Source organism: Procambarus clarkii, chromosome 49 (genome assembly GCF_040958095.1).
Source record: "Procambarus clarkii isolate CNS0578487 chromosome 49, FALCON_Pclarkii_2.0, whole genome shotgun sequence".
NCBI classification, from domain to species: Eukaryota; Metazoa; Arthropoda; class Malacostraca; order Decapoda; family Cambaridae; genus Procambarus; species Procambarus clarkii.
Window position 1 is genome coordinate 20,844,725 of NC_091198.1, and position 27,688 is coordinate 20,872,412.

Genomic DNA, 27,688 nt, shown 5'->3' on the forward strand with positions numbered 1-27,688 from the left:
TTCGATTCAAGACCAAAATGAAACAAAAAAAAAAATATATATATATATATATATATATATATATATATATATATATATATATATATATATATATATATATATATATATTTCCCCGGCCCACTCATTCTATATTCATCATAAATTCTGAACAAAAAAAGATTTCAGTCCTGCCAACAAAATGTAAATGTTGAAAATATTTACAGGCAGAGTAGGCCATATTCCATCGACAAAAACACTCGATCATTGATCAAATGAAGTGATGATAATATTAGCAATTATGTTGTAATATATTGCAAAAATACGAGTGACTATCGAAGGACTTAATAGTTTGTTAAATAATTTGACAGCCAATGCATCCTTGTCAAGTATACAAAATTAGTTTCACATGATACATAGTATGACCAGAATTAGTTTGTAGTGGACCGAGTACATATAGAGCTTGTAGTGAACATTACAGCACCGGGTACATGATGATGTAGGGAGCCTCCCGGTACCTCATGTGATCCAGGGAGCCTCCCGGTACCTCACTTGGTGATGTAGGGAACTTTCCGGTACCTCACCTGGTGATGTAGGGAACTTTCCGGTACCTCACCTGGTGATGTAGGGAACTTTCCGGTACCTCACCTGATGTAGGGAACTTTCCGGTACCTCACCTGGTGATGTAGGGAACTTTCCGGTACCTCACCTGGTGATGTAGGGAACTTTCCGGTACCTCACCTGATGTAGGGAACTTTCCGGTACCTCATCTGGTGATGTAGGGAACTTCCCGATATCTCATCCGGTACTTCAGGAAGCCTTCCGGTACCTCATCCGATAGTTACCTTACTAAAGGCAACTATCTTACCTAAATAAGGTAATTAAGCACTAATTCAGTACTTGGAAGGGATATGAGGAAAAGTAGCTGTGATAGGCCGCAGGGAACTTGGACCATCGGGAATCGAACGCCGTCCCGCAAGGAGATCCGTATAGACGAGTCCAAGTGGTTGGGTAATATACATATGTAATCGCCTTCCATCTTAAATGTAAATGTAATCCAGTGAGAACTTAAGATAATCCTCAGGGGTTATTTTGAGGTCGTTTGGGAAGGTGGAGAATACCTGTGGAGGCCACTGGTGATGATGGTAATCAGGTAAATTTAGGTAAATTGATTAAATGTAATCACTACCTCGACAAAGTGGCCATTCGATTGACTAACTACCTGTACATGGTTGTATCTTCCAAGACGCTACTTCTACAAAGAAGTCTGTGCATCTAAGAACTTAGTCTGTGCCTCATTTAGTGTTTTAAGTCAAAGAGATGAATGTTTTTCTTCTGATTAGTCAAACAGAAACTTCTTTTTTCTCTTAAATATCACTGTTATTATGTATTTAAGAAAGGAAAGATTGAGAAAGGTGGTCTGTTAAGAGTTCATTTCACTCATGAAACTTTTCCCCGCGTTTTTTTTGGGAAAAGAGACACACCTGTGACACCTCTCTCACCTGTGTAGAGAGCAGGTGGAGGATAAGTGTAGTCAGGCTGGCATGTTAAAGAGAGATGGTCTTGTTGAGCTTCCCCCCTCCTCCATCTACACTCACGTTTTCTATGACTCCAGAACAGCTATCAAGACGTCCGTTTTCTATGACTTAGGAACTCCCTGGTAGACTATATTATAATTGGCTTCACAGGATTATCTCGACCTGTGCCACTTCAAACCTAATATAGTGTATAAACATGTATGGAAACAGATTTTTGTGTATACAGTATGCAAAATCTTTGGAAAAAATATACATATTATATCTATATCTGGGAGAGTTAAACTGTGAATTGTATTTAAGTCTTATATCGAGGTCCATCTCAAAGTCAAATTACTAATTTTCCACAGGTTACAATCCTACAACTGTTTCCCAAGTCACGGCTACCTATTTAAACCTAGGTGAACAGGCGCATTAGGTGCACTGAAACGTGCCCAACCATTTTTATCTTCTCTGGGAATCGTACCCAGAATCACGGGTTGCGATTCGAAAAAGAAGCCACCTTCGCTAAAGCCATATAATATCGCTTTGAAAGTCTTCAACAAACATGCAATGCTTAATTTTTTTTATTATATTATGAATATAATTAGAAAAGAACGCGAGAAACGTATAAATTAGACGATAAAAGATATTTAAATTAAAAAAAAACCCTCTTGTGTGTTTTAAATTAAAATAGAGAAGAGTATATGTATGTGGTGTTTTCAGACAGATTCATGTATGGGATTATTTAGACTGAAACAGTTAACATATTCTAGGTGGTTAGACCTGTTAATTGGTTATGCATCGCGTCATACCAGAGTGTCAATATTGGGTACTGATTGTGTAAGTTAATTAGGTCGTTGATAAAGCAAGGAGTGGTGCTTGTAATTCTGTGTTTGTAGGTATTACAGTGTGATTTTATTATGTATATGTTCTCCCTATAGGGAGGGATTGTTTTGAACATTTCTCGTGTTGAACAGTGAACATGACCACAATCACCGTGAACAGTGAACATCACCCCACACAACCCCCCCCCCCTATACAGTGCACACCAATGTACAGTGACTGATGTATCACCGTAGCCGTCTGGACATCCTCTAAAACTTAATTAACAATCCCCAAGAAAAATACACAATAGCGACCTTCTCTTCCAAACTAATTTCTACTTTTCTTTCTCTTAATTTTTTTCCAAACACAGTGTCCCTGACCTGCCCCCCCCCCCACCCCGCCCCCCCATCTTGCAGGAAAATAAATTCAGAGGAAACTAAATCGTTGCAAAACAATATAAATAGACTATCAAACTAGACAAAATATTGGTAATGATAAGAGGGAACTATCAGGGGAGGAAAGCGCCAAGCCATTACGACTATATAGCACTGGGAAGGGGTCAGGATAAGGATTTGGGATGGGACGGTGGGAAAGGAATGGTGGCTAACCACTTGTGGACGGTCGGGGATTGAACGCCGACCTGCATGAAGCGAGACCGTCGCTCTACCGTCCAGCCCAAGGGTATTGATAAGAGTGTTACCAGATATTACCTGAACAATACTGAAATTGCTAAATTTGTGTGCGAAAAAAAAAATCTGGGGACCAAGCTGTCCTCAGGGAGGGGCTCCCCCCTGAAGATAGTATCTACAAAATCACTAAGCAATTAGTGCTGTTGATGATTGATTGATGAAGATTAAGCCACCCAAAAGGTGGCACGGGCATGAATAGCCCGTAAGTGGTGGCCCTTTTGAGCCATTACCAGTATCAATAGCTGATACTGGAGATCTGTGGAGGTGCGACTGCAACCTGCGTGACGGGAGATGTCTCCCGTGAAAAAAATAAGTGCTGTTATCTGCTCCCTATCCATGGTTATGTTGAATTACGGTTATGGGTACGTTGGGTTGCGATTATGTTATATTGAGGTTAGGATGAGGTTAGGTTAGATTAGTTTAGGTTATGTTAATTTAGGTTTCATTACGTTAATAAAGTGTATTATTTTATAAAAAAAGTGAAAATGTGGAATTCGAAAACTATTTGAGTGTCTCCTACAGTTTCATTTACTGAAAACCAAATTCTTCAGATCGTTTCAAATAAAACGAATTCAGCATATACCTTAAATATTTTAAACCCACGATTTATAATACAATGAAGTTATAACTTGAGAATATTCTCGGTTTAGAACAAAGGTTCACTTGCCAGTATACAAGTAGACTATTACTGAAACTCTAATATGCTTTCAGACCATCACAAATATCTAGACAACTATCCAGGTGGTTTAAGGGGGGCAGGTATTTGGTGTACCTTTATGGGTTTACCTCGAGAATGGGTTTTGTGCTCGGTACTGTCTCAGGAGACTATGGAGTTGGGCTCTGCTTGTCGGTCTGGAGTGGCCTCTCCAGGGCGCAAAGCCAGGGTAGGTTGATACGGAGAAGCTGTTACCCATGCAGCAGGTCCCCTTCCCTATCCACGGCGCCGAAAGTCTCCAATGGAAAGACAAGCGCCAATACGATTGGTTCCAGCACGATCCCTATTTTCCACTTGTTACAACGTAATAAAATGGTTACATGTTGGTATAACGTTTTTACGACACATTATGAGAAGGTTGTTACAACGTATTATATTGGTTGTTACAACTTGTTAAGTGTTAAAAGTTGCTCGAATGATGTAGTTACGTCGTGTGTTTGGTGGGTAGGGCTTTTAAGGCTAATAGTAACTACATAATTGTTGGGAATAAGGCAAATAGGACATGAGGATTCACATCTTGAAGCCCAATGACATCTAACGTTTACCCTTCAGCAATATACAACCCTTGTTACACTGCACTTAGGTTATGCAGTTCAGGTTTGGTCACTGTATTATACATTAGATAAATTCGCGGAAGCGCTTGAAGAGAGGTTTAACAATCCCAGGAATTAGAAACTATTCTTACGAAGAGAATAAAAAAGATTAATTTAAATTTTAATCTAATTTAAATTCGCTAGCAAGACGAAGAGACCAGCTGAGAGGTGGATAGGGACCAGCTGTGAGGGAGAGACACCACCTGTGAGAGACACACACCATCTGGCAGCTTATGACCACTGCCGAGATGCAGAGCTTCAAGAACACAAGAATAAATGAAAGCGCAACATGTACATTGACCCATACGAGGCCCCTCTATATCCTCCTAAACTCACTAATATAAACTATTATTATTTATATGAACGAGTTTGAGGTCTCACAGCTAGTCTCCCTCTCCCTAGCCTATCCACCAATGCACTCCTCCAGCCTATCCATCGACACTACCCTCCAGCTTGCCTATCCCGGCGTGCCTGTGGCCAAATGTCTTCCTTCAGAATTCCAGCATTTTCGAAAATCCTCTGACGCTCGGGCAGCGGAGAAGCCATTGCATAATCTCGGGGGGAATTTGCATACGGGTCCCCAAACAGTATATAAGACCCTTCCCAGTACTGGCCTACGGAAGGGGTGTGTGATCATACGTGGTGGAAGGGGGGTAATATGGAATGGGAGATCACACACATTGGTGGAAGAGGGATCATACGCATTCTGTGTTCGTACATCTCGAGATAGAGAGAGAAAAAGGGGGGTTTTTTACACCATGGGGGAGAGAGAGGGGGTTCTATAACACGTAAGAGGGGAAGACTGATCATACACAGAATGAAGGAATCATGTCATGGGTGAACTATACACCCAGAGGGGAACCATGTACACAGAGGGGAACCATGTACACAGGGGGGAACCATGTACACAGAGGGGAACCATGTACACAGAGGGGAACCATGTACACAGAGGGGAACCATGTACACAGAGGGGAACCATGTACACAGGGGGGAACCATGTACACAGAGGGGAACCATGTACACAGGGGGGAACCATGTACACAGAGGGGAACCATGTACACAGAGGGGAACCATGTACACAGAGGGGAACCATGTACACAGAGGGGAACCATATACACAGAGGGGAACCATGTACACAGAGGGGAACCATGTACACAGAGGGGAACCATGTACACAGAGGGGAACCATGTACACAGAGGGGATTCATCATACATCTTCACTTTTATTTTTCCGAGAATAAAAACCAACTCTCACATCTCCATTAACTAGGAACATACCCTGATAAATCACCAATATTCCGACACAAATCACCAACTATCCACAAATGTTTCAAACAATTCACACAAAAATAATTCAAATCAAAACAAACAAAATCACCCACATTAAAAAAAAACCCGCCAACACCCCCTCCCTCCCAAATTTTTTTTTTTTAGACATTCTAACAAGTCATCGTTAAACATCTAATATTTAGCTAATATTTAATATATTACTAACATCTAATATTTTATTAATTTCATGAGTTACTAAGAGCAGCTGTACATGTAAAATGTTCAGTAAAACAAATACTACTTTTTTTTTAAAGTATTCCTACATTTTCAATGTAAGAGGGAAGGGTAGTGGTGATGGGTGTACGGATGGGGGAAGGGGGATGGGGGATGGGGGAAGGGGCTTTTATGGGGCACGGCCACAGAGCAAAATGAACGTGAGGAACGCAGGGAGGAGGAACTAGGTGTGGCCACCGAAGTCGGTGGCTGAGCGGACAGAACGCTGGACGCGTGATCCTGTGGTCCTGGGTTCGATCCCGGGCGCCGACGAGAAACAATGGGCAGAGTTTCTTTTACCCTGATGCCCCTGTTACCTAGCAGTAAATAGGTACCTGGGAGTTAGTCAGCTGTCACGGGCTGCTTCCTAGGGGTGGTGGAGGCCTGGTCGAGGACCGGGCAGCGGGGACGCTAAGCCCCGAAATCATATCAAGATAACCGGTTCAGAGGCGCTGGAGGACAAAAGGACAGGTAACTGGACAAAACTGGACCGGACAGGATGTGGCCACCGGGCCAGAGCCGCTGGGACAACAAGCGAGGCGGGGCAGGCAAAAGGGCCGGCTGAACAAGTGAGCGCGCACGTGCGCAGGTCCAGCTCTACCTAAATATTCTATCCGGTAGAATATTCATACGTCAAAGAGCTTGTGGAAAAAGCATACTGCCCAGGGATTACCTCCCTACGCTATTATGGACCGTCAATATCACATTAATCACATTAGCCAATCAAACAGAGCAGGCACACTCAGGCTTTGTATATTATCCTACAGGTGGAGCTATTTTTACAGCGAAAATTGTGTGTGTTGCATAAACGTGTTAGGGTTAATTTTATACTTTATTACTTTAAAAATGTTCAGGTGGAATCAAGACACATTACCTCCGCTATAAACAACAGTAATCGTTAGATACAAACAATCATTCTGAATAGTTAAAAGTTTTTTATGATTGTTATTCTAAACTTTAATTGGTAGAAAAATCAAGCCATCTACAACGCCAGTAGCTTGATTTCTTTGGTTCTGCATCTTTCCGAAAGGCTTTTAACTTTCCTTCAAGAACTTTAAGACGGTAACAGAAGTCCTGTATACACACAAGTGTGGGACAGCCCGAGCCGTCTGGATGACAGACGACTTAATGTCTGTGATCACAGCCGTCGGTACAAGAGTCAAAATCACTTTATCACGGCACATTACCTTCAGATCATGTTGACCAAACCACACACTAGAAAGTGAAGGGACGACGACGTTTCGGTCCATCCTGAACCATTCTCAAGTCGATTGTGATCTTTTTTCCGAATCACAGACCGAAACGTCGTCGTCCCATCACTTTCTAGTGAAGGGACGACGAAGTTTTGGTCCGTCCTGAACCATTCTCAAGTCGATTGTGATCTTTTTTCCGAATCACGAACCGAAACGTCGTCGTCCCTTCACTTCCTAGTGTGTGATTTGATCAACATACTTCAGCCACGTTATTGTGACTCCCCGTCACTATTAGATCATGATTCTCTATAACCTATTAGCCAGCAAAGCACAAGCACAGGACACTGCGCACTCGCCAAGTGAGGCACAGACACCACCAATATCTTCCAAGAAGATATGAGAAGCTAGTGAAAAAGTGCCATCCATGAATCACTTGTTCCATCTGTCCAGATGACGAAGATCATCACCACACTGGAAACTCACCCACCTGTTGACCAGACCACACACTAGAAATTGAAGGGACGACGACGTTTCGGTCCGTCCTGGACCATTCTCAAGTCGATTCGAGAACGACAATCGACTTGAGAATGGTCCAGGACGGACCGAAACGTCGTCGTCCCTTTAATTTCTAGTGTGTGGTCTGGTCAACATACTTCAGCCACGTTATTGTGACTCATCGCCTGCATATGGTCACCCACCTGCTCCATGCACCTGCGGGGAACAGTGTCGTGGATCAGCAAGCTTCACTAATCTATCCAGCTATATTGTGTCTCTCCACTGTCTTCAAATTTGGAGCTTTCGTTACCTTTATGGAACCTTTCGAAGTGATCCATGTGTTCTGATACCAGATAACTCTTTATAATGGTGTGTAATCTGCCTATTAGGATTCTCACAGGTTCTGATGGTTCTTAAATGACCGTGGTACTGATATATGTCGAGGTACTGGTATGGGTTGAGATACTGGTATATGTCACGAATGTTGCCTAGGATGTCTCCAATGTTACCTCTGTGGGGTTCCTTCTCTTGCACGGAACAACTTGCACTTTATCTCGTACTTTACTTGAATTTAGCTTTTTTGTTGATGCATCGTTGCATGGTCTGGTTTCTGTGCTGGAAACACTCGCTGAGTACGAGTGTCTTTCCTCTGAGTCCTTCACGTGTTGTGCACAGGTAACACTGGTTGTTATAGGGTACAGATGGGAAAGATCATCAAGGCAAATAGGGAGGGGGACCTTCGACAAGCCTCCGGCTTCCTGTCCTCGTCGAGGCCACTCGTGTTAGTGGCTCTCAGGTAAACTCAGGTAAGCGCACACAATATACCTGGTTACCACCGTTGCTGCCCTGTTGATGTCCTATAAACAGTAACAGTCATCTGTTGTGACTGTTTATATACAGCTTGTAACAGGATGCCTCATCTTAATACCTATACCCAATCCAAACTCAAAAATTCAGACCCATTTTCCTAACACGAAATTCGAGAGATTTTATTTTTGTTATGTTTTCCAACCATATTAAACTTTACAGATGATTTCAGTGTAAGTTATCTTTGGGAGACATGATAACTTGCCTGCACCCTACCATACAAGTACCCCATACACACATACCCATCACCAGTACCCCATACACACACATACACCCATCACCATGAAGAGCAATGAGGGGGTCCTGCACCCCCTTCAAGCAGTCACATTTCAAATTACTTCCCTTGGTAAGAATGTTAAGTCTTACAAGAACATTAATACACTGATGGCTCAAGCTAACTAACGACAGATACCCTGCAACAGTTTCTCAACATTGCAGAAACCATATTTGCATACAATCAACAACAGATTAAACAACTGGCTCAACTATATGCTAACAATTGGCTGCCAGTGCGTTAAAGACACAGGTAAGGAGTAATAATCTATGATTCAATGTCTGATCTTTATGCAGTTAATAATCTCTCCTCCAAGACAGATTGCAAGATCAAAACAACAAACATTATTTAATTTTTTTGTTACCCAGAAGAAGAAAACCTTTTGAAATGTTTTTTCACCGATATGGATAACATCTAAAACAAACTTATCTCTATCATGAGTAAACAGATAAAGTACTTAAATCTAAATCTGATTGCAACAAAAATCCATTTGAACTTCATCAATACATTCCCATCACATCCCTGGTGATGATGATTCTCCGCCCCAAGATAGTGAACGAGAAAGTAAGTAATTATCAAAAGAAGACGCCAAGCCGGGGAAACAATGTATCAATGAATGAGAAAATGATGCTGATTAATTATGTAAATACAATATTAGACGTTTGTGCCAGAAATAAACAAGAGTGTACACAGCCTCGGTCAGCTCTCATACCAAGCATAAACAAGAGTGTACACAGCCTCGGTCAGCTCTCATACCAAGCATAAACAAGAGTGTACACAGCCCCGCTCAGCTCTCATACCAAGCATAAACAAGAGTGTACACAGCCTCGGTCAGCTCTCATACCAAGCATAAACAAGAGTGTACACAGCCCCGCTCAGCTCTCATACCAAGCATAAACAAGAGTGTACACAGCCCCGCTCAGCTCTCATACCAAGCATAAACAAGAGTGTACACAGCCTCGGTCAGCTCTCATACCAAGCATAAACAAGAGTGTACACAGCCTCGGTCAGCTCTCATACCAAGCATAAACAAGAGTGTACACAGCCTCGGTCAGCTCTCATACCAAGCATAAACAAGAGTGTACACAGCCTCGGTCAGCTCTCATACCAAGCATAAACAAGAGTGTACACAGCCCCGCTCAGCTCTCATACCAAGCATAAACAAGAGTGTACACAGCCTCGGTCAGCTCTCATACCAAGCATAAACAAAGAAAATCGTCTCACCAGAGACCTTGTTCTGGTTCCTATCTGACCTTACCTCGGCGTATCGAGTTCTAAGGAGGAATCACCCACGAAATGGAACTGATAATCCTCCCCTTGCAGCGGCAGCAGCAACAACCAGCATCAGCACAACAGCCAACAGCAGCACCTACCAGCAGTAGAAACAGCAACCACACACACAAACAGCATCATCTGCCTGCTCACCTGGTGAGTGACTAACAAACTCCTCGATATTCCAGACGGAATTATTTCCTATCAAACTTTTGAACCAAACTTTTAATAATGTAATAACTGACACCGAGTTCAAAACAGTCATTCCAAGCCTAAAAAGCCCTAAGCCTTGGGCTTGTTAACCATCATTCCAGTCCTCCTGTTCCTCCAGAAACGCCTATTACAAGGAAGAGAATTAATAACTAAATGCGTCTCTGATCACGCAGGAATCTTTGGCAATAAAACGATGAACTAATCAGAGAAGTTGACAACATCCCATCGTCCGGTTACAGGGATGTTACCGGATGCAGGTCACCCACCTACAGTGGGTATAGGTGGGTGACAACCACCGCCAGGGGTGACTAACGGATTAACGCAGACCACTACGCTACCCATATGCTCCAAGGGGAGGAGACTCGGGCCAACACGAGTACAAACATTGTGCACGACTAAACCTCTGGCTTACTCAACTCTGTGCATGTGTAACGTATCGGAAATAAAATAGAAAGAAATGAAAAATGAAGTGAGGGCAGGGGTGAGGGATAGAGAGAGAGAGAGAGGGGGGGGGGTGTCAACGGTTGACAGATAGAGTCCCCACCCGGCTTGACAGCCCCGGTCAGGCTGTTGCCTCCTGACAAGCGAGCTAAGTCTCGCTCCTGCTCAATGTCATCTCTTCTGTGTGTTCTTCCTCGAATGTACAGTTCCATGGGTATTTATGGGAATCCGGGAGCTAAGCCCCCGCTATCTTCCAGTAAATTAGCCTCAGGCTCTCTACCTAAGGTCGTAGACAGTGACTTGTTTGACGGTAAGACACCACCAAAGGTCTGCAAGTATCGGCCTAGCAGAAAGCCATGTCAATTCACACGACCTGACCTGGTGCAATTAACACTCTTAGAGGTGTGACTTTATAATTGCTAAGGCCAGACAATCTGGCGCCTTCAAATATCCTGTCTGGCTAAAATACAATACAAAACACCTTTATGGTGTTACAAAACTGTAACAGCTGAGGAACCAACTACCAAATAAGGCTATTAAAGGCGGGTCCAACCAAAGTTCTGGTTTATAAAGATAGTTTAACTAATATAGCAGTATCTCCTCCACCCCCCCCCCCTTTAGTGTACCCCCTTTCCTCCCCCCTCCACAAGGACACCCCCTCACCCCTTTCCTCAGCACCCACACACGCACCCCCACCCCTCACTTACCAGGATATAATATATGGGACATTTACAACCAGATTACGGGCTCACCATAGCCCGTGCTACATGGACATTTCGTTCTGAGTAGCTAGATCTAAAACAACAACATTACAACCAGCGTATCAGACTCACAACTTAGTGAAGAGAAAGGGGAAAAATGATTTTGTCAGAAGCTGTTATGTTAATTATCTTATATTATCATTAGCCGGTTCCCCACTTTTATGGGGGTGGCGGAGGTACGATGGGGGTGAGGTAGTAAGGTTTATAGCTCACTGAGGTTTCAAATGAAACTGAGCTTTGAGTTATTAGTCTATATCAGCTCATCTGGAGACGGATAATTTATAAGACTCGTATATTTTGGATAAGCATATATCTCACACACACACACATACACACACACACACACACACACACACACACACATACGGAGACACAGGTGGAAACTGAGTGCCCAAATGAGCCACAGAGATATTAGAAAGAACTCTTTTAGTGTCAGAGTGGTTGACAAATGGAATGCATTAGGAAGTGATGTGGTGGAGGCTGACTCCATACACAGTTTCAAGTGTAAATATGATAGAGCCCAATAGGCTCAGGAATCTGTACACCTGTTGATAGACGGTTGAGAGGCGGGACCAAAGAGCCAGAGCTCAACCCCCGCAAGCACAATTAGGTGAGTACACACACACACACACACACACACACACACACACTGTAAGTCACCTAGAGCCACTCACCTGACAGAGAGGAATGTGGACCTCTCCTATAGAGTCGTCCCTAGAGAATCGATCATAGTCGAACACGTGGAGGTGGAGCACCCGACTCTGTAGCTTCTGAATGGGGAACCCTGTGGACGAGAGGCAGTGTGAGTTATCCGGCAGTGAGTGAGGCAGGAGCAGAGGCAGGAGCAGGGGCAGAGGCAGGCAGGAGCAGAGGCAGGGAGGGGCAGAGGCAGGCAGGAGCAGAGGCAGGCAGGGGAAGAGACAGGAAGGCAAGAGAAAAGGGAAGAAGAGATCTAAAACATAAAAGGTAGGTAAGAGAAAGGGAGGTTTGAGGACGGTTTAAAGTGAGGAGGGAATGGATAAAATGAGAGTGATAGAGTGTAGGTAATGGGAGGTGGGGGGGGATATGAGAGAGGGTGTGAGGGGTGAGGGAGGTGTGAGGGAGGAAATAAGGATGTAGAGGCACAAGCGAGGAAACAAAAATATTACTGGATTACGAAATACAGAGCAATAACGCGTATTTACGCACGCAATCAGGCATTCCGAACACACACCCACACACGCCCCAACACACCCACACACGTCCCCACACACCCACACACGCCCCCCACACACCCACACACGCCCCCCACACACGCCCCCACACACCCACACACGCCCCCACACATCCACACACGCCCCCCACACACCCACACACGCCCCCCACACACCCACACACGCCCCCAACACACCCACACACGCCCCCCACACACCCACACACGCCCCCCACACACCCACACACGCCCCCAACACACCCACACACGCCCCAACACACCCACACACACCCCCACACACCCACACACACCCCCACACACCCCAACACACCCACACACGCTCCCCACACACCCACACACGCCCCCAACACACCCACACACGCCCCCACACACCCACACACGCCCCTCACACACGCCCCCCACACACCCACACACGCCCCCACACACCCACACACGCCCCCACACACCCACACACGCCCCCACACACACGCCCCCCACACACCCACACACGCCCCCAACACACCCACACACGCCCCCACACACCCACACACGCCCCTCACACACGCCCCCCACACACCCACACACGCCCCCACACACCCACACACGCCCCCCACACACCCACACACGCCACCCACAGACGTCCACACTTACCTTCGAAGTAGAAAGTCTCGTGCCACTTCGGATGCAGCGTCCGGCGTTTGATCTTGGTCTCAAGCTTGTGTTTCTTGTCAGGTAGCAAGGTGACGCGCACGTAAGGGTCGCTCGTCCCGCTCAGGTCCTTCGCTGGCAGCTCCTTCGCCTGCTCGAGGGAGGAGGCTGAATCAGGTGTGGGAGTAGACGTTGTGGGGGAGTGGGGGGGGGGGGGTTGTTTGGGAGTGGAGGGGTTGTGGGGGAGTGGGGGGGTTGTGGGGGAGTGGAGGGGGGTTGTGGGGGAGTGGGGGGGGGGTTGTGGGGGAGTGGAGGGGGGTTGTGGGGGAGTGGGGGGAGGGTTGTGGGGGGTTGTGGGGGAGTGGAGGGGGTTGTGGGGGAGTGGAGGGGGGTTGTGGGGGAGTGGAGGGGGGGTTGTGGGGGAGTGGAGGGGGGTTGTGGGGGAGTGGGGGGGGGGGGTTGTGGGGGAGTGGAGGGGGGTTGTGGGGGAGTGGGGGGAGGGTTGTGGGGGGGTTGTGGGGGAGTGGAGGGGGTTGTGGGGGAGTGGAGGGGGGTTGTGGGGGAGTGGAGGGGGGGTTGTGGGGGAGTGGGGGGGTTGTGGGGGAGTGGGGGGGTTGTGGGGGAGTGGGGGGGTTGTGGGGGAGTGGAGGGGGGGTTGTGGGGGAGTGGAGGGGGGGTTGTGGGGGAGTGGGGGGCAGTATTGTTGGAGTGTAGGAGCTGGTTATTGTTCTCTGAATTGCAGAATATAATTGTGAAGAAATTTTAAACAACGATTAGTAGTAAATGTTTAAGAAAATAGAGTGATCAAAGAAAGAAAGAAAGAAAGAAAGAGAGAGAGAGAGAGAGAGAGAGAGAGAGAGAGAGAGAGAGAGAGAGAGAGAGAGAGAGAGAGAGAGAGAGAGAGACAGACAGAGAGACAGACAGAGAGACAGGTAGAGAGAGAGAGAGGGGTACAGGAAGCAAGGGAACAGATGTACAGACTCCTGCAGAAGTTTAAGAAAGAAAGGGAAGGTTCGCCAGCAGGCTGGGAGGCAATTTGAAACTTCTCAATAAGTTCGGAAAACAAAAGAGGCGCGAGGGGGGAACTTAAAAACGATCAAGTAAAACAAAAAATGACGAGTTCTTGGATGTCTGAAAGCCACAATCGCTGACGAGAAGTTTCTATTAAGAAAATTACTCCCATTGCAACTTCTCCCATGTTGACTATGGGAGAGGATCCAAACTTTCTGAAAAAAAACTAAATTCGAGAAGTGTTCAAAAACTATAAAAATCGGTGTTCAGGAGGTCCTCTACATGTTAATTTCTAAACCTAAAAGGTTCATATGCCTGAAACTGGAAGATCAAGATAATTTTGACTCTGAAATTTTGGGTTTGACTTTTAACCCCCCCAAAAAAATCGCATATAAAACGATTATTAAATTCGCATCGGGTACAAGAATGTAATAATTCACACAGTATTTGGGTCAGATACTGTAACACTCAGATACTGTGACACTCAGATACTGTGACACTCAGATACTGTGACACTCAGATACTGTGATACTTAGATACTGTGCCCCTCAGATACTGTGACACTCAGATACTGTGCCCCTCAGATACTGTGCCCCTCAGATACTGTGACACTCAGATACTGTAACACTCAGATACTGTGACACTCAGATACTGTGCCCCTCAGATACTGTGACACTCAGATACTGTGCCCCTCAGATACTGTGACACTCAGATACTGTGACACTCAGATACTGTAACACTCAGATACTGTGACACTCAGATACTGTGCCCCTCAGATACTGTGCCCCTCAGATACTGTGACACTCAGATACTGTGACACTCAGATACTGTGACACTCAGATACTGTGATACTTAGATACTGTGCCCCTCAGATACTGTGACACTCAGATACTGTGACACTCAGATACTGTAACACTCAGATACTGTGACACTCAGATACTGTGCCCCTCAGATACTGTGCCCCTCAGATACTGTGACACTCAGATACTGTAACACTCAGATACTGTGACACTCAGATACTGTGCCCCTCAGATACTGTGACACTCAGATACTGTGCCCCTCAGATACTGTGACACTCAGATACTGTGACACTCAGATACTGTAACACTCAGATACTGTGACACTCAGATACTGTGCCCCTCAGATACTGTGACACTCAGATACTGTGACACTCAGATACTGTGCCCAGGTCCACCTCAAACCCGGGGCCAGGCGTGACTTGTGATAACTTGGTCCACCAGGCTGTTGCTTGAAGCGACCCGCAGGCCCCACATATCCACTACAGCCAGGTTCTAGAGGCGCATATCTGAACTGTGATGCATCCGACTGATATCAAAAAATGTTATCTGAAAGAAAAGTGTTGCCATTTGTTTTCACAGCCTATATAGGGGCGACCTTTTAAAGGGTAAGGCGTGTGACCTTATCACAAGAAGTGGCCATTAGAGACTATACCCATAGTCATAGCGAAGAACTTGACAGCAAACACACAGAGAGAGAACATAGGCTGAACTGATGAAGTTATTGATGAGGGAATATCACATATTTAAAATATAGCAGAAGGTCACTCTGTGTCCGGTATATGGTCTGATACCGGGATAAGTCGGTGTGTTCGGTATATTCTGATACCGTAGAAAGGAAACTAATCCAAACTTTGCATGATCTTCCCAGTTGCCTCGAAGGAAATCAACAGCCTAATGGAATTGTCTTTGAACTATTTAATATCCTCTGGAGATACTGAGTGTGTCTGGAGATACTGAGAGTGTCTACAGATACTGAGAGTGTCTGTGGAGATACTGAGTGTGTCTAGAGATACTGAGAGTGTCTGTGGAGATACTGAGAGAGTCTGTGGGATAGTCTGAGACAGCCTGAGCAGTCCACTACCAGCCTGAACACAAATAAAAACTATAGGCTTCTAAAAAGGGTTTCAAAAAGTACCACCAAACAGAGGAGTGAATCAGACACTCTGAGTGGCCCCTCTGCCTTCACACACACACACCCTGAATAGTCTCGCCTGAATAGTCATTCCCTAAGGGAAAACTCCATTAAATAGACACAGAGGTAATGACTTTTTTGATTTGCATAAAAAAATGGGTGTCGCCCTCTCATTTTGGTTCCAATATTCAACCGGTCCTCTTGGAGGAGAGGGAGGGGGCCAGGGGATAGGGATTTTTGTAGGGGGGTTATGGGAGTCTGGGGGGGGGCAGACTCCCATGGGTAGGTGGGGGCGGGGAACGACGATCCCCCCCCCCCCTTCTCCCCCCTCAACCCCAACCCCCCCTCCTCTCCAGGGATCGTTATTCCCTCAATCTTGCAGGCGTCGTTGAAAAGGTCGAAGGTGAGATCCCCATTCCCCATTTCTCCCCTCTCTCTCCCCCCCCCCCCCTCTCTCTCTCTTTCTCTCTCTCTCTCTCTCTCTCTCTCTCTCTCTCTCTCTCTCTCTCTCTCTCTCTCTCTCTCTCTCTCTCTCTCTCCATTCGTCTCTGTATTGTGTATTCCTCAGGCCAAGAGTATTGTGTATGTGGCTGTCTTCACATTACTTCTCACCTTCCACACTCACTCTCAACATTGTTCCTGATGTCTTGTTCACATTCTTCATCTTCCTCCTTGCTCCGTCACTCCCTTACTCTCCCTCGTTCTCTCCTCCCCTCCCCCCCCCCTCACTGACTCTTGCAAAGATATTGTCTCACAATGAAATGGTTCTCTTGATCCATGAGAAATGTTGAGATGTTCACAATGTTCTCTTGATCTATGTTTATTATTAACCAACATCCACATTAAAGACAGAACCTGACGCCATCTATTGGCTAAGAGCTTTCATTCACTCATGGGAAGGGAACTATCACGAGAAAGCGCCAAGCCATTACGACTATATAGCACTGGGAAGGGGTCAGGATAAGGCTTTGGGATGGGACGGTGGGAGGGAAGGAATGGTGCCCATCCACTTATAGACGGTCGGGGATTGAACACCGACCTGCATGGAACATAAAGTTGGATTTACAGATAAGAGTTAGTACATACCATACCTAAAGCCATTAATAAGCATAGCGTTTCGGGCAATAGACCTTTAACCGTTATCAATAACTACAGGACTTGATCTAAACCACTGAAAGGCCAATGGAAAAAAAAAGACCACAGCTGGACCCCGCTAATACTGACCTTTCGCGGCAATTAGTAACTCGGCTCCTAAATTGTTGAGGTCATTAGTTTTAAACTGTTAGAGGGGGGAGGGCTGGGGGGGGAGGGGGGGAGGGCTGGGGGGGAGGGCTGGGGGGGGAGGGGGGGGGGGAGGAGGGGGGGTAGTCGCAGTTACCTCGCCAAGTCTTGGGGTCATGAAGCTGCTGTCTCAGTCATCTATGGCTCAAATATTGACCCGTTACCACAGGTATTGACCAGTTATCTTGAGGCTATCTTGAGATGATTTCTGGGCTTAGCGTCCCCGCGGCCCGGTCCTCGACCAGGCCTCCATTTTGTTACACAACCCCAGGAAGCAGCCCGTACCAGCTGTCTAACTCCCAGGTACCTATTTACTGCTAGGAAACAGGGGGCATCGGGGGTGAAAGAAACATTTTTGCCTAATTTGTCTCCGCCTGCACCGGGGATCGAACCCGGAACTTCAGGACTACCAATCCGAAGCGCTGTCCACTCAGCTGTGATCACAGGAAGGGTCAAGGGTCAACCCCCTCGTTCCAGTACGTTCTACAGGAGTGCAGTTAGCGATGCAGTGGGTTAATAAGTCTATCCCTGAAACAAAGACTGTTTCATCTACCCCTTAAAGTTCTTCTCCTATCCCCCTACTTGACCAATAGCCACTCTGAACTATCCTTCCTTTGTTTTCCCTATCCTTATCCAATATCAGCTTCAGGACGGGACTCGATTGGAGAACGCGCTACAATAGATCTATAACAATTACCGCGTTTACTGACTAGCCAGAACGCCAGGATAGACCAGGAGAACGCCAGGATAGACCAGGAGAACACCAGGATAGACCAGGAGAACACCAGGACAGACCAGGAGAACACCAGGATAGACCAGGAGAACACCAGGATAGACCAGGAGAACACCAGGATAGACCAGGAGAACACCAGGATAGACCAGGAGAACACCAGGATAGACCAGGAGAACACCAGGATAGACCAGGAGAACACCACGATAGACCAGGAGAACGCCAGGATAGACCAGGAGAACACCAGAATAGACCAGGAGAACGCCAGGATAGACCAGGAGAACACCACGATAGACCAGGAGAACACCAGGATAGACCAGGAGAACACCAGGATAGACCAGGAGAACACCAGGATAGACCAGGAGAACACCACGATAGACCAGGAGAACGCCAGGATAGACCAGGAGAACACCAGGATAGACCAGGAGAACGCCAGGATAGACCAGGAGAACACCACGATAGACCAGGAGAACACCAGGATAGACCAGGAGAACACCACGATAGACCAGGAGAACACCAGGATAGACCAGGAGAACACCACGATAGACCAGGAGAACACCAGGATAGACCAGGAGAACACCAGGATAGACCAGGAGAACACCAGGATAGACCAGGAGAACACCAGGATAGACCAGGAGAACACCAGGATAGACCAGGAGAACACCAGGACAGACCAGGAGAACACCAGGATAGACCAGGAGAACACCAGGATAGACCAGAACACCAGGATAGACCAGGAGAACACCAGGATAGACCAGGAGAACACCAGGATAGACCAGGAGAACACCAGGATAGACCAGGAGAACACCAGGATAGACCAGGAGAACACCAGGATAGACCAGGAGAACACCAGGATAGACCAGGATAGACCAGGAGAACACCACGATAGACCAGGAGAACGCCAGGATAGACCAGGAGAACACCAGGATAGACCAGGAGAACGCCAGGATAGACCAGGAGAACACCACGATAGACCAGGAGAACACCAGGATAGACCAGGAGAACACCAGGATAGACCAGGAGAACACCAGGATAGACCAGGAGAACACCACGATAGACCAGGAGAACGCCAGGATAGACCAGGAGAACACCACGATAGACCAGGAGAACACCAGGATAGACCAGGAGAACACCAGGATAGACCAGGAAAACACCAGGATAGACCAGGAGAACGCCAGGATAGACAAGGAGAACACCACGATAGACCAGGAGAACGCCAGGATAGACCAGGAGAACACCACGATAGACCAGGAGAACACCACGATAGACCAGGAGAACGCCAGGATAGACCAGGAGAACACCACGATAGACCAGGAGAACACCAGGATAGACCAGGAGAACACCAGGATAGACCAGGAGAACACCAGGATAGTCCCAGAACCAGAGTCTCGCCCGATCAAACATGACCCGGTCAAGAGAACCAGGTTAATAACTGAGCAACTGGTGGTTCACAGATTATCCAACTACCATGGTAAATTGCCACCCATTATATGCCTGCAGGTTGAGGGCACCTGTGGATTGAGGGCACCTGTGGATTGAGGACACCTGTGGATTGAGGGCACCTGTGGATTGAGGGCACCTGTGGATTGAGGGCACCTGTGGATTGAGGGCACCTGTGGATTGAGGGCACCTGGGGATTGAGGGCACCTGTGGATTGAGGGCACCTGGGGATTGAGGGCACCTGGGGATTGAGGACACCTGTGGATTGAGGGCACCTGTGGATTGAGGACACCTATGAATTGAGGACACCTGTGGATTGAGGGCACCTGTGGATTGAGGGCACCTGTGGATTGAGGACACCTGTGGATTGAGGACACCTGTGGATTGAGGGCACCTGTGGATTGAGGACACCTGTGGATTGAGGACACCTGCGGATTGAGGACACCTGTGGATTGAGGGCACCTGTGGATTGAGGGCACCTGTGGATTGAGGACACCTGTGGATTGAGGACACCTGTGGATTGAGGGCACCTGTGGATTGAGGACACCTGTGGATTGAGAACACCTGTGGATTGAGGACACCTGTGGATTGAGAACACCTGTGGATTGAGGACACCTGTGGATTGAGGGCACCTGTGGGAAACCAACACCAAATACTTTCAGATGAAATAGTCACTAGAGACCAAGATCCTATACATCTCCAAGACGTTCAAGGGAGGAATAACAAGCAGGAACGCCTCTTATACCACTTCCCTTCCTCGTTATACACCATCTGACGGTAGCAGTGATCTAGCAGATGGTGATGGGCGGCGTCACGCACCAGCTGCGCCAGACGTCTGATAAGCACTTCAGAGGCAAGCAAAGAGTGGCTCCACTTACTAAAAGACACGTTCACAGGTTTTTTTGGGGGGAGTAAATGGCAGCAAGGAAGTTAGGAGTGAGTCGGAGACTGAGTGACACACGTCCCATGGGGGCTTAGGGAGCGACTAGAGGGAGGGAGAATACCTGTAAACCAGCCAGATGTAAACTCTAAAATAGCCCCAAATCAGGATTAATAACTAAAGAATTGGTGGAAGGATGCTGTATTATCTCCCACTTCCTGGAATGTTCTTCAGCAGCATCTCTCCAAAGACGCACATGTTCACTCATGGTCTGACCAAGCAACAACACCTCTTCCATCTTTGATGTCGAGTGCAGCAAAAATATAATTGGTATCATTCTGCTGTTCACGCGAGGTAAGGTACAATGTACATTATGTACATTATACCATGATAATGCACCGTACAATGTAAGTTACATTAGCATAGGCGTCCAGGAATTGGTGTATAGAAGGAAATCATTTGCCGGTGATGAGAGATGACAGCAAAACATTTCTGGTACATGCAATAGATTTACAACAACTCTGATGCCCTCTGTCAGAGCCCCGTCAACGGGGCCACTGTGCCTGTCAAGGCCCTTCCACGAAGCCCTGTGTCTGTCAAGGCCCTTCCACGAAGCCCTGTGCCTGTCAAGGTCCTTCCAGGAAGCCCTGTGCCTGTCAAGTCCCTTCCAGGAAGCCCTGTGTCTGTCAAGGCCCTTCCAGGAAGCCCTGTGCCTGTCAAGGCCCTTCCACGAAGCCCTGTGCCTGTCAAGGCCCTTCCAGGAAGCCCTGTGCCTGTCAAGGCCCTTCCACGAAGCCCTGTGCCTGTCAAGGCCCTTCCACGAAGCCCTGTTCCTGTCAAGGCCCTTCCAGGAAGCCCTGTGCCTGTCAAGGCCCTTCCACGAAGCCCTGTGCCTGTCAAGGCCCTTCCAGGAAGCCCTGTGCCTGTCAAGGCCCTTCTAGGAAGCCCTGTGCCTGTCAAGGCCCTTCCACGAAGCCCTGTGCCTGTCAAGACCCTTCCAGGAAGCCCTGTGCCTGTCAAGGCCCTTCCAGGAAGCCCTGTGCCTGTCAAGGCCCTTCCAGGAAGCCCTGTGCCTGTCAAGGCCCTTCCACGAAGCCCTGTGCCTGTCAAGGCCCTTCCACGAAGCCCTGTGCCTGTCAAGGCCCTTCCACGAAGCCCTGTGCCTGTCAAGGCCCTTCCACGAAGCCCTGTGCCTGTCAAGGCCCTTCCACGAAGCCCTGTGCCTGTCAAGGCCCTTCCAGGAAGCCCTGTGCCTGTCAAGGCCCTTCCACGAAGCCCTGTGCCTGTCAAGGCCCTTCCACCAAGCCCTGTGCTGTCAAGCCACACCCACGAGGCCCTGCCAGCAATCTCAGCAGTTCGATGTCGTCCTGTCGTCCAGGAATATTTCCAATACGATGACCGCGTCCAGCCTGATGCTATATCGAGTGCCGCCTCCGCCAGTATACTGTCTGGTGGAAGACAGTATACTGTATATATTCCGAGTGTAACAACAGGAAGACAGTTTATGTTGATGGACTGGGTCTCTCTATACCCTTCTCTCTCTCAATTCCTTACCTTCTTCCTTCCTTCATTCATTCCGTACCTCCTTTCTTTCATTCACTCTCCTCTCTCTCCTATTTCCACCCTTGTCTCTCTTAGCGTTACTTCCCTCCATCAACACACACGTTATTCTCCTTTCCTCGTTAACTTTGTGACATTCTCCATCTTCACTTAATCACATCCCACCCCCTTCCACCCGTCCATCTTCCCTCCCTCCCTAAATTCCGAATTCGCTTCGTCCTTCAATCTTTCTTACTCCTTCTCGTTCGTTTCTATCCATCTCTCCTACTCCTCCCAAGCTCCTACAATTACTCGGGGTATATTTTCTCCTATTCCGCTTCAAGTACCTTCTCTCTGTTCTGCTTTTGCCTTACGGGTTCGTTACGGGTTCGTTACGGGTTCGTTACGGGTCCGTCGGTTATAGAAGTCGCTTCGACTCGTTCAGTAAGCCTACCACGACGCGTTCGTTGTTGAAACTGGCCTCGGCGGCCTGTTTATTAACGTTAGGACGGCCAGTTATGTTTGTATCGACGGCGTTCTAATCGGATCCGTTTGACAGGCGCTCGTCTTGCTCGGGGAGGCTGCTGGACGTGCAAGGAGTCGTGGCCCTCCGGTTAAGGTTGAAGTTGACGGCCATTTCTCCCGGGAACGGCGTGGGAGTCGAACGCCTCCACTCCGGACACCAGTCCTAGGTGGGTCGGGGCGCTCCGGAGCAGTTCGGAGTGGTCCGAACTGGTCCGGGGTGGTTCGGGGTGGTTCGGGGCGGTCCGGAGCAGTCCGGGGTGGTCTGGGGTGGTCCAGGGTGGAGTAACACCTTCCGTTACTCAAAATGGGTTCCTACTAATTTTCTCAAATCAGGACAAATCAAAGTCGAATCAGGACTACGAATTCAAAGCGCTGTCCACTCAGCTGTCAGGCCCCATGGTAGGTGAAATAGGTTTACAAATGGTCCTGTAATGTTTGTATTCCGGTCAATTTCACACGCAACATATCGCTACAATTAACCCTACAGCCAATAAGCTGGCCGCAGTTCGCTGCTTAAAATAATATAGTTAATTGTTTAATATGCAGGCGACGAGTCACAATAACGTGGCTGAAGTATATTGACCAGACCACACACTAGAAAATGAAGGGACGACGACGACGTTTCGGTCCGTCCTGGACCATTCTCAAGTCGAAGGGAATGATCGACTTGAGAATGGTCCAGGACGGACCGAAACGTCGTCGTCCCTTCACCTTCTAGTGTGTGTGTGGTCTGGTCAACATATAGTTAATATATCTGAGTATTGTCTGCTTGATTGCAGCTTGGCTGCTGCCGTCCAAAGCTATAAAAGTGTTACTTCCCAATAGACCATTTCACCTAAATAGGGACAATAGAGACTTAGCTCATTTAATTGCAGCTAAGTAGCATTTGTTCTCGCCAATCAGTATAATTGAGAGCGGTTACAGTATTGATTTAGCCCTCAGCTCGAGGTATTATATTACTCAGGTTGGTTAGGCCGTTAAACTGGCCTAACCCAACCACCAGATTTTAACTGGCCTAACCAACCACCAGATTGGAACCGGACTAACCAACCGCCAGACCTCATCTGGCCTAACCAACCACCAGACCTTAAACTGGTCCTAACCAACCACCAGACCTCAACTGGCTTAACCAACCACCAGACCTTAAGTGCCCTAACCAACCACCAGACCTGAACTGGCCCAACCAACCACCAGACCTTAACTGGCCCTAACCAACCACCAGATTTTAACTGGCCCCTAACCAACCACCAGACCTTAAGTGCCCTAAGCAACCAACCAACCACCAGCCTTCGATCCCCCCAAGTCCTTGCGCGTCTGGCTGGCTGGCTGGTTGGTTATCTTAACTAGGCAACAGATAACGCACGGACAATACACAAGGTCAATGACCTGTAGCGGCGGTCATTGGGGAGGGGTTTAGCAGCCTACTCACAAGATTAATTATTTGCCCAGGTGGGTGTTTAATATTCGCTCGCAGCCACAAGTTGAAGCCAGTAGATCTCTCGGGAGATGGAGGAGGCCGGGGGAGGGGAATGTGGTGAGGAACAGAGAGGGAAGAGGAGAAGGAACAGAGAGAGAGAGAGGAGGAAGAAAGGAGAGTAGGAGGAACAGCAGCAGGAAGAGGTGGAAGCCGATAAGCGAAGCCGGACAATGAACCTAATACAAAACAGGATAAGGCTAAGATGAATGATAAAATTTATGCCAAAAAATAACAAGTCTTGAACGCTACATCCTCGAGAAGACGACATCAATAACGTCAAATATACATTTAGTCCAAGACAAAATGTCTTAGAAAAATAGGCCCCCAAAGAATGGGTGCTAAAGAATACGGCCAAGAATGTGTCTTAAAGAATACGGCCAAGAATGTGTCCTGAAGTCCTTTGTCCGGTGTCATTCTGGCCCCAAAGAGGCTATTGACTGATTCAACAAAGGCTTCGAAAAAATCCTCTTGAGAGTAGAAGTAAAAACGAAAATATTACTTTCATTACTGCCAGGGCTAGGAAAAGCACACACACCAGGCCCGGGGAGCAGGATAGGCAGGAATAGACCGAAGAACAGGATAGGCAGCAAGGGGGGTGTAACACGCCGCCTACTAAGGGTGAATTCTATCCTTAGAAGGGTAAAGGGATCTACTAAATGCCGGACCAGCCAGGCTGTAGTGGGTATGTGGGCCTGCGGGCCGCTCCAAGCAACAGCCTGTTGGACCAAGCTATCACAAATCAAGCCTGGCCTCAGGCCGGGCTCGGGGAGTAGAAGAACTCCCAGAACCTCATGAGATAATGAGATTAAGATATCGAGTTTGATAAACGAGTTTTTGAGGTATCGAGGCTGCATTTCACAATACTTCTTTAATATGAGAGAGAGAGAATGAGAGAGAGAGAGAATGAGAGAGAGAGAGAGAGAGAGAGAGAGAGAGAGAGAGAGAGAGAGAGAGAGAGAGAGAGAGAGAGAGAGAGAGAGAGAGAGAGAGAGAGAGAGAGAGAGAGAGAGAACGAGGGGGGGGGGGGGGGGGACTCCGTGGTCAAGAGGTAAAGAAATGCGATCCGATCTTAGCCCCAGGACTACAAGCTCCTGGGTTCGAATCCTGGTCTGAACGGAAACAAAACAACAGATTTTCCTTTCACCTCATGCACGTGTTCACCTAGCAGTAAATAGGTTCTTGGATATTACAGTTTGTTACGTCCTGGGAATGGTCCCTAGTTGTTCCAGTAGATACATGGACACACACACACACACACACACACACACACACACACACACACACACACACACACACACACACAAGACCGAACCAAAGCTACTCCACAGTCACATCAGAAGGAAAACAACAGTGAAAGAACAGGTATTGAAACTTAGAACAGGCGAGAACAGGTATACAGAGAATGACAGAGAGGTGTGTGAGGAACTTAACAAGAGGTTCCAGGAGGTCTTCACAATAGAACAGGGTGAGGTCACTGTGCTAGGAGAAAGGGAGGTAAACCAGGCGGCCTTGGAGGAGTTCGAAATTACGAGAGAGGAGGTCAAGAGACACCTGCTGGATCTGGATGTTAGAAAGGCTGTTGGTCCAGATGGGATCTCACCATGGGTACTGAAAGAGTGTGCAGAGGCACTTTGCCTGCCACTCTCCATAGTGTATAGTAAGTCACTAGAGACGGGAGACCTACCAGAAATATGGAAGACGGCGAATGTGGTCCCAATATACAAAAAGGGCGACAGACAAGAGGCACTGAACTACAGGCCAGTGTCCTTGACTTGTATACCATGCAAGGTGATGGAGAAGATCGTGAGAAAAAACCTGGTAACACATCTGGAGAGAAGGGACTTCGTGACAAATCGCCAACATGGATTCAGGGAGGGTAAATCTTGCCTTACAGGCTTGATAGAATTCTACGATCAGGTGACACAGATTAAGCAAGAAAGAGAGGGCTGGGCGGACTGCATTTTCTTGGATTGTCGGAAAGCCTTTGACACAGTACCGCATAAGAGGCTGGTACATAAGCTGGAGAGACAGGCAGGTGTAGCTGGTAAGGTGCTCCAGTGGATAAGGGAGTATCTAAGCAATAGGAAGCAGAGAGTTACGGTGAGGGGTGAGACCTCCGATTGGCGTGAAGTCACCAGTGGAGTCCCACAGGGCTCTGTACTCGGTCCTATCTTGTTTCTGATATATGTAAATGATCTCCCGGAGGGTATCGATTCATTTCTCTCAATGTTTGCGGACGATGCTAAAATTATGAGAAGGATTAAAACAGAAGAGGACTGTTTGAGGCTTCAAGAAGACCTAGACAAGCTGAAGGAATGGTCGAACAAATGGTTGTTAGAGTTTAACCCAACCAAATGTAATGTAATGAAGATAGGTGTAGGGAGCAGGAGGTCAGATACAAGGTATCATCTGGGAGAGGAAATTCTTCAGGAGTCAGAGAAGGAAAAAGACTTGGGGGTTGATATCACGCCAGACCTGTCTCCTGCAGCACATATCAAGCGGATAACATCAGCGGCATATGCCAGGCTGGCCAACATACGAACGGCATTCAGAAACTTGTGTAAAGAATCATTCAGAACTTTGTATACCACATATGTCAGGCCAATCCTGGAGTATGCAGCCCCAGCATGGAGTCCATATCTAGTCAAGGATAAGACTAAACTGGAAAAGGTTCAAAGGTTTGCCACCAGACTAGTACCCGAGCTGAGAGGTATGAGCTACGAGGAGAGACTACGGGAATTAAACCTCACTTCGCTGGAAGACAGAAGAGTTAGGGGGGACATGATCACCACATTCAAGATTCTGAAGGGGATTGATAGGGTAGATAAAGACAGTCTATTTAACACAAGGGGAACACGCACAAGGGGACACAGGTGGAAACTGAGTGCCCAAATGAGCCACAGAGATATTAGAAAGAACTTTTTTAGTGTCAGAGTGGTTGACAAATGGAATGCATTAGGAAGTGATGTGGTGGAGGCTGACTCCATACACAGTTTCAAGTGTAGATATGACAGAGCCCGATAGGCTCATGAATCTGTACACCTGTTGATTGACGGTTGAGAGGCGGGACCAAAGAGCCAGAGCTCAACCCCCGCAAACACAACTAGGTGAGTACAACTAGGTGAGTACACACACACTACACATATGTACTGTTGCAGCCGGGATTGCAATCGTCGTGACCATTGCAGACGGCTGCTACCCCTGAAGAATCAATTTAGTTAGCCCAACCACTTGGGCTGGACGGCAGAGCGACGGTTTCGCTTCATGCAGGTCGGCGTTCAATCCCCGACCGTCCATAAGTGGTTGGACACCATTTCTTTCATCCCCGTCCCATCCCTAATCCTTATCCTGACCCCTTCTAGGATTTATATATATAGTCGTAAAGGCTTGACGCCTTGTCCTGATAGTTCCCTTCCTAGTTGGTAGCTTGTAATATTAGCTGATCCTCTACTATGTAGAACTAGTTCTACTAGAGCCTCTAGGGCAGTTCGTTGTTGTCTCGTTCTGACAGTTCCTGCGACGGCGCTGGAACCAATCGTATTGGCGTTTGCCTTTCCATTGGAGACTTTCGGCGCCGTGAAGAATTGGGGACCTGCTGCATGGGTAACAGCTTCTCCTCCGTATCAACCTACCCAGGTTTTGTGCCCTGTAGAGGGCACTC

General features: G+C 47.5%; 1 protein-coding gene across 1 annotated transcript in view; it reads right to left on the minus strand.

Moving 5' to 3' along the window:
* The window catches only part of LOC138351351 (synaptotagmin-7-like), a 63,677-nt gene that overhangs the window by 21,438 nt on the left and 14,551 nt on the right, over positions 1–27,688 (minus strand). Inside the window, exons 2-3 of the mRNA XM_069303130.1 lie at positions 13,216–13,363; positions 12,047–12,156 (exon numbers count right to left, since the gene is read on the minus strand). Of these exons, the coding sequence (XP_069159231.1) occupies positions 12,047–12,156; positions 13,216–13,363 (258 nt within the window). The remainder of the gene's footprint in view (positions 1–12,046; positions 12,157–13,215; positions 13,364–27,688) is intronic.